The sequence below is a fragment of the Aquarana catesbeiana genome, linkage group LG07 (assembly GCF_042186555.1).
Source record: "Aquarana catesbeiana isolate 2022-GZ linkage group LG07, ASM4218655v1, whole genome shotgun sequence".
NCBI lineage: Eukaryota > Metazoa > Chordata > Amphibia > Anura > Ranidae > Aquarana > Aquarana catesbeiana.
In genome coordinates, this window is record NC_133330.1 from 8,009,349 (window position 1) to 8,022,697 (window position 13,349).

The 13,349-nt window shown below is 43.6% G+C and overlaps 1 protein-coding gene across 2 annotated transcripts in view; it reads right to left on the reverse strand.

Annotated features, from left to right (window-relative positions):
• Nucleotides 1-5,577: 5,577 nt before the first annotated feature.
• The window catches only part of LOC141102654 (uncharacterized), a 29,033-nt gene continuing 21,261 nt past the window's right edge, over nucleotides 5,578-13,349 (reverse strand). For both annotated transcript variants that reach the window (XM_073591563.1, XM_073591564.1), the window contains exon 2: nucleotides 5,578-6,685. In XM_073591563.1, coding sequence (XP_073447664.1) covers nucleotides 6,104-6,685 — 582 coding nt within the window. In that variant the 3' untranslated portion in view covers nucleotides 5,578-6,103. The remainder of the gene's footprint in view (nucleotides 6,686-13,349) is intronic.

A 13,349-nucleotide genomic window follows, 5' to 3' on the forward strand; every position in this document is an offset into this window, starting at 1 on the left:
GACTAAGGACATGGATTACTGGAACCATGTCCTGTGGTCTAATGAGACCAAGATAAACTTATTTGGTTCAGATGGTGACAAGCGTGTGTGGGGGCAACCAGGTGAGGAGGACAAAGACAAGTGTGTCTTGTCTACAGTCAAGTATGGTGGTGGGAGTGTCATGGTCTGGGGCTGCATGAGTGCTGCCGACACTGGGGAGCTACAGATCATTGAGGGAACCATGAATGCCAACATGTACTGTGACCTACTGAAGAGGAGTATGATCCCCTCCCTTCAGAGACTGGACCGCAGGGAAGTGTTCCAACATGATAACCACCCCAAACACACCTCCAAGATGACCACTGCCTTGCTAAAGAAGCTGAGGGTAAAGGTGATGGACTGGCCAAGCATGTCTCCAGACCTAAACCCTATTGATCATCTGTGGGACATCCTCAAACAGAAGGTGGAGGAGCACAAGGTTTCTAACATCCACCAGCTCCGTGATGTCATCATGGAGGAGGGGAAGAGGACTCCAGTGACAACCTGTGAAGCTCTGGGGAACTCCATGCCCAAGAGAGTTAAGGCTGGAAAATAATGGCGGCCACACAAAATATTGACACTTTGGGCACAATTTAGACATTTTCACTTAGGGGTGTACTGACTTTTGTTGCCAGCGGTTTAGACATTAATGGCTGTGTGTTGAGTTATTTTGAGGGGACAGCAAATTTACACTGTTATACAAGCTGTACACTCACTACTTTACATTGTAGACAAGTGTCATTTCTTCAGTGTTGTCACATGAAAAGATCGAAGGAAATATTTACAAAAATGTGAGGGGTGTACTCACTTTTGTGACATACTGTATATACCATATAAGCAATATAGAGATGATATATAGTACATACAGTATATACAACATATGAGCAATACAGAGAAAATATATAGTACATACAGTATATACTGTATAAGCAATATAGAATAAGCAATATAGAGATAATATATAGTATATATACCGTATAAGCAATACAGAGATTAAATAGTACATATAAGTACCATATAAGCAATACAGATAGAATATATAGTATATAAAAAAGAGCAAAGTAAAAAAAAAAAAAAAGCTCAAAATCAATTAAATGTAACGTTTGATGATAATATGTATAATATAGAATCTTTTTTTTTTTTTTTGCAATTATTTCATCTTTTGGGCAAAAAACATAATTAATGTTGCAATCCAATCACTAAATTCGCAAATAAGTTTCAACACTATACTAAGCAGAAAGGCCGCACGCCGATGACATCACCTCCTTCAATCACACTTTATTCGAGCAAACACCATACCAGGACACACCCAGGAACCAAAAGACAACTGGAATGATGGTTGCCCAGTGGAATTAGCCACTTTATAATAGACCCCAGATGCCTCAGTAAAGAGAACCTGTCACTGTCCATGTTATCACAGTGGATGGTGTTCATCCCTTGTGATAGCAATAAAGTTGATAAAAAAATAAAATAAATGAAAGAGACAATGTAAAAATTAAACATTTTAAATGAAATAAATAATCATAATAATAATAATAATAATAAAGAAAAATAATTAAAGCCCCCCTTCCGCCCTGCTTGCATGCAAAGACGGATGTATATGTAAGTCCTGCACACAAATGTAAACAGCGTTCGCACCTCCCATGTAAGGTATGACTGCGAATGTCATAGTGAGAGCAATCGTTTTAGTACCAGAGCTCCCCTGTAACTCTAAACTGGTAACCTGTAAATGCTTTTAAAGCGTCACCTATGGAGATTTTTAGGCACCTTCGTTTGGCGCTGTTCTACGGGCAGATGCAATTTTAAAGCCTGACATGTTTGGTATCTATTTACTCGGCCCAACATCTTCTTTTATATTTTACTAAAAAAATAAAAAATAAATTGGCTATTATATTGTGTTTGTGTGCACAAAAATTCATTAAAGTGTATTTTTTTCCCCCAACAAATTTGTGTTTTAAAAAAGCTGCTATGCAAATATCGTGTGACATAAAAAAATTGCAAAACCCACCATTTTATTCTCTAGGGCCTCTGCTAAAAGAAATATATATGGTAATGTTTGGGGGTTCTAAATATCTTTCTAGCGAAAAAAAAATCTGATTGTCACATGTATGAGAGGAATGTCAGAATTGGCCTGGGTGGGAAGTAGGTAACATTGGATTGAAGGAGGTGATGTCATCGGGTTGTGGCCTTTCTTTGTCTTGCTGGGTATTACAAGGAGAGAAGGACGGGATCCCCGGGCCGGCACCTGGAGTATTTACATGTGAGGAGATCTATGAGAATTGGAGAGATACAGGTTTATTTTTATTTTTTTAATGGCTTTGACACTATCATTTTATTTCTAAATGTTTTTATGTAAATAATGCATATCCTGAAGGTCCTTTTTTCAGGTGCTCTCCACTGTCCCTGATTTAGAGGGAATGTCCCTGATTTGGAACAAAGTCCCTCTGTCCCTCTATCCTCCTCATTTGTCCCTCATTTTGGTTTGATCTACACTATATTGTCAAAAGTATTGGGACGCCTGCCTTTACACACACATGACTTTTAATGGCCTCCCAGTCTTAGTCCGTAGGGTTCAATATTGAGTTGGCTCCGCCCTTTGCAGCTATAACAGCTTCAACTCTTCTGGGAAAGCCGTCCACAAGGTTTAGGAGTGTCTATGGGAATGTTTGACCATTCTTCCAGAAGCACATTTGTGAGGTCAGGCACTGATGTTGGATGAGAAGGCCTGGCTCGCAGTCTCCGCTCTAGTTCATCCCAAAGGTGTTCTATCAGGTTGAGGACAGGACTCTGTGCAGGCCAGTCAAGTTCCTCCACCCCAAACTTGCTCATCCATGTCTTTATGGACCTTGCTTTGTGCACTGGCCCAAATCATTTGGTGGAGGGGGAGTTATGGTGTGGGGAGGGGGGTTACGGTGTGGGGGGAGGGGAAATTATGGTGTGGGGAGGGGGGTTACAATGTGGGGGGAGGGGAAATTATGGTGTGGGGAGGGGGGATTATGGTGTGGGGTTGTTTTTCAGAGGTTGGGCTTGGCCTCTTAGTTCCAGTGAAGTGAACTCTTAAGACATCAGCATACCAAGACATTTTGGAAAATGTTATGCTCCCAACTTTGTGGGAACAGTTTGGGGATGTCCTCTTCCTGTTCCAACATGACTGCGCACCAGTGTACAAAGCAAAGTCCATAAAGACATAGTTGGTGTCAGTGGGGGGAACTGTGCCCTTTTGATGGTGTCAGTGGGGGGATGGTGCTCCAAGGGCTGGATAAAGGCAAGCAAAAGGGCTGTATTTGGCTCCCGGGCCACAGTTTGGAGACCACAAAGCTACGAGATACCTGGCTACCAAAATATGGTCTTCCACTAATCTACAATTTCTGGATAACTTTCATTTTTACTGAGCTTCCTATTGGTTGGTTACATGGTTGTTGACATGAATATTGGAAGTATTTGTGTGGATGACCTGACATATTGATGTGAACAGCCCAAAATGTTCTACCACCTGATGTAAAATTGAGGCAAGTAAAAAAAATCCTGTAACTTTTTTACCTTGGATGCCCATTGCTCTTTCCTGGAGATACCGCCAGTGACAGCACTTCCTGTGGTACACTGACAACACTGCAGCTGCATTGTCAGCCTGGGGAATGCACTCCTGGGGTTGGCATTCTGATAGGATATCTCACAAAAGTGAGTACACCCCTCAGTCACATTTGTGTAAATATTTTCTTCTATCTTTTCATGTGACAACACTGAAGAAATGACACTTGTCTACAATGTAAAGTAGTGAGTGTACAGCTTGTATAACAGTGTAAATTTACTGTCCCCGCAAAATAACTCAACACACAGCCATTAATGTCTAAACCACTGGCAACAAAAGTCAGTACACCCCTAAGTGAAAATGTCCAAATTGGTCCCAATCAGCCATTTTCCCTCCCCAGTGTCATGTGACTCGTTAGTATTACAAGGTCTCAGGTGTGAATGGGGAGCAGGTGTGTTAAATTTGGTGTTATCGCTCTCACTCTCTCATACTGGTCACTGGAAGTACAACATGGCACCTCATGGCAAAGAACTCTCTGAGGATCTGAAAAAAAGAATTGTTGCTCTACATAAAGATGGCCTAGGCTATAAGAAGATTGCCAAGACCCTGAAACTGAGCTGCAGCACGGTGGCCAAGACCATACAGCGGTATAACAGGACAGGTTCCACTCAGAACAGGCCTCACCATGGTCCACCAAAGAAGTTGAGGTCACGTGATCAGCGTTATATCCAGAGGTTGTCTTTGGGAAATAGACGTATGAGTGCTGCCAGCATTGCTGCAGAGGTTGAAGGGGTGAGGTGGGCAGCCTGTCAGTACTCAGACCATACGCCGCACACTGCATCAAATTTGTCTGCATGGTTGTCGTCCCAGAAGGAAGCCTCTTCTAAAGATGATGCACAAGAAAGTCCACAAACAGTTTGCTGAAGACAAGCAGACTAAGGACATGGATTACTGGAACCATGTCCTGTGGTCTGAGGAGACCAAGATAAACTTATTTGGTTTAGATGGTGACAAGCGTGTGTGGCGGCAACCAGGTGAGGAGGACAAAGACAAGTGTGTCTTGTCTACAGTCAAGCATGGTGGTGGGAGTGTCATGGTCTGGGGCTGCATGAGTGCTGCCGGCACTGGGGGGCTACAGATCATTGAGGGGACCATGAATGCCAACATGTACTGTGACCTACTGAAGCAGAGCATGATCCCCTCCCTTCAGAGACTGGACCGCAGGGCAGTATTCCAACATGATAATAACCCCAAACAAACCTCCAGGATGACCACTGCCTTGCTAAATAAGCTGAGGGTAAGACTCCTTTCACCGGTGTCAGCGGTAAAGCGGCGCTATTTTTAAAACCGTTGTTTTAGCGGCACTATTTGGCCGCTAGTGGGGCAGTTTTAACCCCCCCGCTAGCAGCCGAAAAGGGGTTAAATTCACCTGCAAAACGCCGCCGGAGCTGCATTTTGCCGGCGGTATCGCAGCGCCGCTCCAAAGAATCTACTGGCAGGACTTTTTTTGACGCCCTGCCAGCGCACCGCTGCAGTGTGAAAGCCCTCGGGCTTTCACACTGAAGTGAATGGAGCAGCTGTTTTGGGGCAGTTTGCAGGCGCTATTTTTAATGTTATAGCACCTGCAAAACGCTCCAGTGTGAAAGGGGTCTTAAGGTGATGGACTGGCCAAGCATGTCTCCAGAACTAAACCCTATTGATCATCTGTGGGGCATCCTCAAATGGAAGGTGGAGGAGCGCAAGGTCTCTAACATTCACCAGCTCCGTGATGTGGAAGAGGACTCCAGTGGCAAATTGTGAAGCTCTAGTGACCTCCATGCCCAAGGGGGTTAAGGCAGTGCTGGAAAATAATGATGGCCACACAAAATATCGCCCATTTTGGACATTTTCACTTAGGGGTGTACTGACTTTTGTTGCCAGCGGTTCAGACATTAATGGCTGTGTGTTGAGTTATTTTGAGGGGACAGCAAGATTTACACTGTTATACAAGCTGTACACTCACTACTTTACATTGTAGACAAGTGTCATTTCTTCAGTGTTGTCACATCAAAAGATAGAAGAAAATATTTACAAAAATGTGAGGAGTGTACTTACTTTTGTGAGATACTGTATGTACCTATGGTACAATTGTTGCCACAATGCATCCGCAGCATTGTGTACTAACATGGCCACTGGCCTTGTTAACTTGCAGCTGGTCATTCTGGGGGTGGTAGAACCATCGCCCATGTAAAACAGGCCTTAGTGTTGTCAGCCTGCAACAGGAAGTGCTGTTACTGGCAGGATCTCCAGGTAGGAAACACTGCAACAGATTTAAAAAAAAATGATTTATATAAGGAAACAGTGAGACATGATATCAGACGTAATGGAACTTTGTATTTGGGGTTATATACGCCTTAAACATTTGTGTCACCAGTGATTATGGATGGTTGTCCCTTTGTGCCTTTTGTAACTCCTTCTCCTCTTGCTCCTTCTGCTCCTTCTGCACCTTCCCCTTCTTCTGCTCCTCCTGCTCCCCCTTCTCCTTCTGCTCCTCTAAGTTGGCTCTTTACCTTCTCTTTACAGTCTTTCTACTTCTGCTCCTTCCCCTTCCTCTTCTTCTGCTCCTCTTGCTCCTCCTGCTCCTCTTGCTCCTCCTGCTCCTCTTGCTCCTCCTGCTCCTCTTGCTCCTCCTGCTCCTCCTGCTCCTCCTGCTCCTCTTGCTCCTCCTGCTCCTCCTGCTCCTCTTGCTCCTCCTGCTCCTCTTGCTCCTCCTGCTCCTCTTGCTCCTCCTGCTCCTCCTGCTCCTCCTGCTCCTCTTGCTCCTCCTGCTCCTCCTGCTCCTCCTGCTCCTACTGCTCCCCCTTCTCCTTCTTCTCCTCTAAGTTGTTTCTTCACCTTCTCTTTACAGTTGCTTGTGATTTCCTCTAACATCTCCAGGGTATCAGATTTTCCAACTTCCAATTCTGTCCACTTTTCGTCGTCTTTTAATTGAGACTCTACGTACTCCTCCTGCTTCATTTTTGTATTTTGTTTTATGGTGTCCTCGGTGACCTGAAGCAAAATGTCTTCATATTTCTCTGCATTTTGCTCTGATTTTGATTTGTATTTGCTCACACAATAAATGAAAATCACCAGTAGGATCAAGACAAGACCACTTATCTGTAAAAAAGAACAAAGAATCGAATTAAAAGAGTTTTTATCTTGATGCATTCCATCCTCTCCAGCACCCCCTAATACTTACCTGAGCTCCATCTCTCTCCAGCGATGTCCACGAGTCCCTCAGCCGTTCGGGACTCTTCTCTTGATTAGCTGAGACACAGCTGTGGCGCCATTGGCTCCCACAGCTGTCAATCAAAGTCAGTTAGCCAATCAGGAGAGAGAGGGGGTGGTACCAAATGGCAGCTCCGTGTCTGGATGGACACAAGGAGCTGTGACTTAGCTCAGGTGCCTCCATAGCAGGCTGCTTGCTGTGGGGACACTCGACAGGAGGGAGGGGCCAGGAGCAGAGAAGAGGGACCTGAGAAGAGGAGGATCTGGGCTGCTCTGTGCAAAATCAACTGCAACAGAGGAGGTAAGTATAACATGTTTGTTATTAACCCCTTCCCGCCGACCGAACGCATATATGCGTCCTCGGCTTTCCGGGGTTATACCGGGATGATGCCCGCAGCTGCAGGCATCATCCCGGTACCGTTGTTTTCAGCGGGCGATCGGCTACCCGAATATAACAACCGATGCGGCTAAAAGCCGCTCGGTTGTTATACCGGAGGAGCGGGAGGGGACATCCCCCCCCTCCCGCCGCCTCCCGCCGCTGTTACCGGGCCTCCCGTGCGATCGGGAGGCCCGGTGTCCGGTCCGCTGCCTTCGGCGGCTGGGGGCGGACTGGAACGAAGCTGCGAGCGGCTTCGTTCCAGCCTTCTTCTTGTAAATGCGGAAGCGACGTCATGACGTCACTTCCCGTTTACTCGGCTGCCAATGGCGCCGAATTTAAAAAAGTACACAGTATTCAGAATCGCCGTTTTCGGCGATCTGAATACTTTGAAGTGTAAAGGAGGGATGGGGGTCTTTTAGACCCCTGATCCCTCCATAAAGAGTACCTGTCACCACATATTACTGTCACAAGGGATGTTTACATTGCTTGTGACAGCAATAAAAGTAAAAAAAAAAAAAAAAAAATTTAAACACAATTTATAAAGTACAAAAATAAATAAATTAAATAAAAAAAAAAAAAATTTTTTTAAAGTGCCCCTGTCCCCGCGAGCTCGCGCAGCGAAGAAAACGCATACGGAAGTCGCGCCCGCATATGTAAACGGTGTTCAAATCACACATGTGAGGTATCGCTGCGATCGTCAGAGCGAGAGCAATAATTCTAGCCCTAGACCTCCTCTGTAGCTCAAACCTGGTAACCGTAAATTTTTTTTAAAACGTCGCCTATGGAAATTCAAAGGTACCGTAGTTCGTCGCCATTCCACGAGTGCGTGCAATTATAAAGGGTGACATGTTTGGTATCTATTTACTCGGCGTAACATCATCTTTCACATTATACAAAAAAATTGGGGTAACTTTACTGTTTGGATTTTTTAAAATTCATGAAAGTGTCACTTTTCCAAAAATTTGCGTTTAAAACACTGCTACACAAATACCGTGTGATAAAAAATATTGCATCAATCACCATTTTATTCTCTAGATTCTTTGCTAAAAAAATATATATAATGTTTGGGGGTTCTAAGTAATTTAGCAAAAAATATGGATTTTAACTTGTAAACACCAAATTTCAAAAATAGGCTTAGTCATGAAAGGGTTAAAAAACAAAAAACAAAACAAGACTTTACAATCACTTTAAGTGGTAAATTCACCTTTACAGAAAAATCTGTAAGATGAACTTACACAGGACCCCCCCCCCCCCCCAGGGCCCGCTGACCTGGAACGCGGCAATCTCCAGTTCTGAGCCCCGGTATATTCGTGTCGGGAGCCTGGGACTTAAAGACCCCCTCAGCATTCCACGTGTCTTCTTTTCAGCTGACAGGACGGGCTATGCGGCTTCTAATTGGTCGGCGCCAACCAATTAGAATGCTCCGAAATGTCCCTCCTGACGGGGTATGTTTTGAACATTCAGCCAAGGGGATCTCAAAGCCCCAGACTTCTAAGGCGGATATACCGGGGCTCAGGACGGGAGATCGCTGCGGTCCAGGTCAGCAGGACCGGGGGGGAAGGGGTCCCGTGTAAGATTTTTCTGTAAAGGTGAACTTGCCCTTTAAGCCTCATGTTCTGAAGTACATAGAAGAGTCACGAGGCAGAACTAGGGTTGCCACATCATCCCTACAAATGGCATTTCTCAGCAGATCAATGTTCTTACCCCCAGCTGTGTCCAGTCTTCATCACCAATGTATTTGCACGTGCAAAATATGTAAAATCTGATCCATGTCCTTATAATGTACAGAGGAGAAAGAGGACTAAAGAGACAATCATATGAGATACATATGTGGCACTGACCCCCGCAGGAGCTGCTGTATATTAATTGGGCCTGTACTCTGCTTCGTTTCCCCTTTGAGTCCCCCTGACACAGCTGTGGTGTAATATAGTGTGCAGTAGGGATGAGCCGAACACCCCCCGGTTCGGTTCGCACCAGAACCTGCGAACGGACCGAAAGTTTGCACGAACGTTAGAACCCCATTGACGTCTATGGGACTCGAATGTTCGAAATCAAAAGTGCTCATTTTAAAGGCTAATTTGCATGGTATTGTCCTAAAAAGGGTTTGGGGACCCGGGTCCTACCCCAGGGGACATGTATCAATGCAAAAAAAAGTTTTAAAAACGGCCGTTTTTTCGGGAGCAGTGATTTTAATGATGCTTAAAGTAAAAAAAAAAAAGTGAAATATTCCTTTAAATATCGTACCTGGGGGGTGTCTATAGTATGCCTGTAAAGTGACGCGTGTTTCCCGTGTTTAGAACAGTCCCTGCACCAAATGTCATTTTTAAAGGAAAAAATCTCATTTAAAACTGCTTGCGGGTTTAATGTAATGTCGGGTCCTGGCAATATGGATGAAAATCAGTGAGACAAACGGCATGGGTACCCCCCAGTCCATTACCAGGCCCTTTGGGTCTTGTATGGATATTAAGGGGAACCCCGCACCCAAATTTAAAATAAGGAAAGGTGTGGGGCCACCAGGCCCTATATACTCTGAACAGCAGTATACAGGCTGTAGGTTTGTTGTTAAGTAGAATCTCTTTGTAATTTTGAACGGGTACATTTTTAACGTGTTTAGCTCCAGCCAAAAAATCTTTTTTAAGCTTTTTGGAAAACATAGGGAAGGGTTATCACCCCTGTGACATTTGTTTTGCTGTCTTTCCTCCTCTTCAGAAGATTTCACTTCACTTTTTGTCCCAATGGATTGGAAAGCATCAGTGGAAAGGAGAAATGTTTTTCCCATATTAACTCTTACAGGAGAGAATTTCCCTTCCTAGGGGTAGATTTATTCTCACTTCCTGTTGTCTCCTTCCGTTTGCAAGTAGGAGTCGTTTGTAAGTTAGATGTTTGAAAGTAGGGTCCTGCCCTATATACTCAGCAGAAATTTGGGCCTTAGGTGTTGCTGTGGCCACAACACTGTAAGCCCTCACAGGGCTCTGCTGTGAAATATTAGATCAAGAATTGTAATTACATGCCCCTGTTGAACAGGAGCTGAAAAATTAGGCCTTAGGCACTGGTGCTGGTGCCACAACACTGCAACCCCTCACAGACACTCTAGTTGGAATGCAGGAACGAGCCCTGCTGCAAAGTATTACATCAAAAATTGTAATTACACGCCCCTGTTAAACAGGGGCTGAAAAATTGTGCCTTAGGCACTGGTGGTGGCGCCCAGAACCAAAAATGCTCTTACAAGCTATCAGCATGATGATTGAGGAGGAAGAGGATAATTACTCAGGGATAGTCACTCAGCATCAGCATAGGCAGTCTTTGAAGGGATCTGAGATTTCAAAAAAAACTAGAAAATGTACAATTTCTGGGGAAATTGTGAAAGTGTTCTTGCCTCTACAACTGGAGTGGGCGGAGTAACTGGGTGGAGTGGAGTGGCTTGAGTAACTGTGAAAAGTGTTAAAAAGCTTAATATTTTAAAAAGTATAAATAGTAGTAAAAAAGTTCAATCATTCGCTGAAAGAGCTGAACATTTTTTTCAAAAGTAATTTTTTTTTTCAAAAATGATTTTTTTTTCTTCAAAAATGAATTTTTTTTTCTTCAAAAATGATTTTTTTTTCAAAAGTAATTTTTTTTTTCAAAGGTAATTTTTTTTTTCAAAAATGAATTTTTTTATTTCAAAAATAATTTTTTTTTCGAAATTATTATTTTTTTTAAAGTAATTTTTTTTTCAAAAATAATTTTTTTTTTTCAAAAATATTTTTTTTTTTCAAATATATTTTTTTTTCAAAAATAATTTTTTTTTTTAAAAGTAATTTTTTTTTCAAAAATATTTTTTTTTTTCAAAAATAATTTTTTTTTTTCAAAAATATTTTTTTTTTCAAAAATATTTTTTTTTTTTCAAAAATGATTTTTTTTTTTCAAAAATTATTTTTTTACTTTTTTCAAAAATTATTTTTTTTTTTCAAAATTTTTTTTTTTTATTTACATGGGGCGGTCATAATGTTTTGGCTGATCATGGGGTTGTCAGCTTTTGTCACTTCCCACTCTAGTTTTGAACATTTCGCCATTCATTCCTATGGGACCAATTTCGCCGCAAAAACGTCATTTCGTGGACCATTCGGCAAAACATTCCACAAAGTAATAACACACCAATCGGGAACAATCCGCTCGTTTCGGTATATTATTTGTCTCTGTAGTGTGAAAACTGTGGGAGGAGTCTACAAGCATTATCAAGTCTAGCAGATGAAGTCACATGCATTTGGAGTGTCTCAGCATCTTGTGTTTACAACCACTGTTTCCTAGCAACGCTCATGCCCTGTTTATGCTTCCCAAATACTGCTTCATCAAAACTGCCCCATCAGAATTACCCCATCAAAACTGCCCCATCATATTCCTCTATTATAAATCAGTACATGGTGTGTCTGTCCCCTCCCCCGGGCTCTGTAATCAGCTGAGATGCTCCAGCCACCTCCCCCCCTGTGTATAACAGAAGCTTTGGTAACCATGGCAACAAAACAAACACAGTACACTCTGATTAATGGCTAAAATTTCCTGAAATGACCTCTAAACAAATGGCCGTATTTTAAAAACTATACATCCTACAGCGAAGATCTTTATATTGTGAGAATCACAAGACCCAGACCTAGATTTTGATGTATAGTATGTCTCTGAAATATTAAAAATGGAGGCACAGTCGCAGTTTAGAAATTGCCCTTCAAATTTGGAGGGGGCTAGAGTGTAGTTTCAATGAATGTCAATGGACGGCGTGAGTTGCAAACAAATGGTCATATTGTTAAAACTATCAGGACTATGGCTTAGCCGTGGACATGTTTAGTGGCAGCAGGGATAGCTGAACGTTTTGATATAAGATTTGTGTAGGTGGGCTTGAAAATGAGGGAGTGGCGGCAGTTTAGAAATCATGTTCTGATTTTCCAGCTTTTGTCATCTCCCACTCTAGTTTCCCCATTCATTCCTATGGGACCAATTTCGCCGCAAAAACGACGATATTTCGTGAACCATTCGGCGAAACGTTCCACAAAGTAATAGCACACCATTCGGGAACAATCCGCACGTTTCGGTATATTACTTGTCTATGTAGTGTAAAAACTGTGGGAGGAGTTAGGGTGGTAAATTTGGCTATAATAATAAGAATAATATATATGTGAGATAACAGTAAGTGGTCTTGCTATGCAAGAACACTTAATTATTCGGTTACATCAGCATCAGGTGCTTGGTAGCTGGTGGTGATCCAAGATTCATTCATTTTTATGAAGGTCAGTCGATCGACCGAGTCAGTGGACAGACGCACCCTGTGATCGGTTACCACGCCTCCAGCAGCACTGAATGTGCGTTCCGAAAGAACGCTGGATGCAGGACAGGCCAGTAGCTCAATTGCATACTGTGCAAGCTCTGGCCAGTGATCCATCCTCAAGACCCAGTAACCCAGAGGATTTTCGGTGGGAAAGGTGTCCAAGTCAGATCTTGCCCCTAGGTATTCCTGCACCATGTAAAACAGACGCTGGCGATGGTTGCTGGAACCAATCATACCTTGGGGCTGCGGACCAAAAAATTGTCTGAACGCATCGGTCAGACGGCCACCTTCTTCACCGCTCCTTCTTTGACTGACCGAAGCCTCAGCAACACGTTGTCCAGAAACAGGAGTTTGTAACCTCCCAGTCTCTGGGAACGCGTTGCACAGACCTTTCTGCAAGGCCTCCCGAAGATGTTTCATCCTCTGCTCCCTCTGCGATGGCAAGATAAGGTCCGCAACCTTACCCTTGTAACGTGGATCAAGGAGGGTTGCCAGCCAGTATTGGTCCTTCTCCTTGATACCACGAATACGAGGATCCTTACGCAGGCTTTGCAGGATCAGGGAGGCCATGCAGCGTAGGTTTGCTGAGGCATTCGGTCCGGAGTCCTCTGGGTCACTAAGGACGACATGGTCCGCAGCCACCTCCTCCCAGCCACGTACAAGTCCATGTGTTTCTTGGGACTGATCCCTTAAAGACTGCTGCTGATGCTGAGTGCCAGGCTCCACCTCCATACTGACACAATCTTCCTCCTCCTCCTCCTCCTCTTCCTCCTCGTCCTCTTCCTGTGTGATCGGCGGGCACGCAGGAACACTGTCTGGATAAAGGGGGCCTTGAGAGCTAAGGAAGTCCTCCTCTTCCTGCCTCTGTTCTGCCTCAA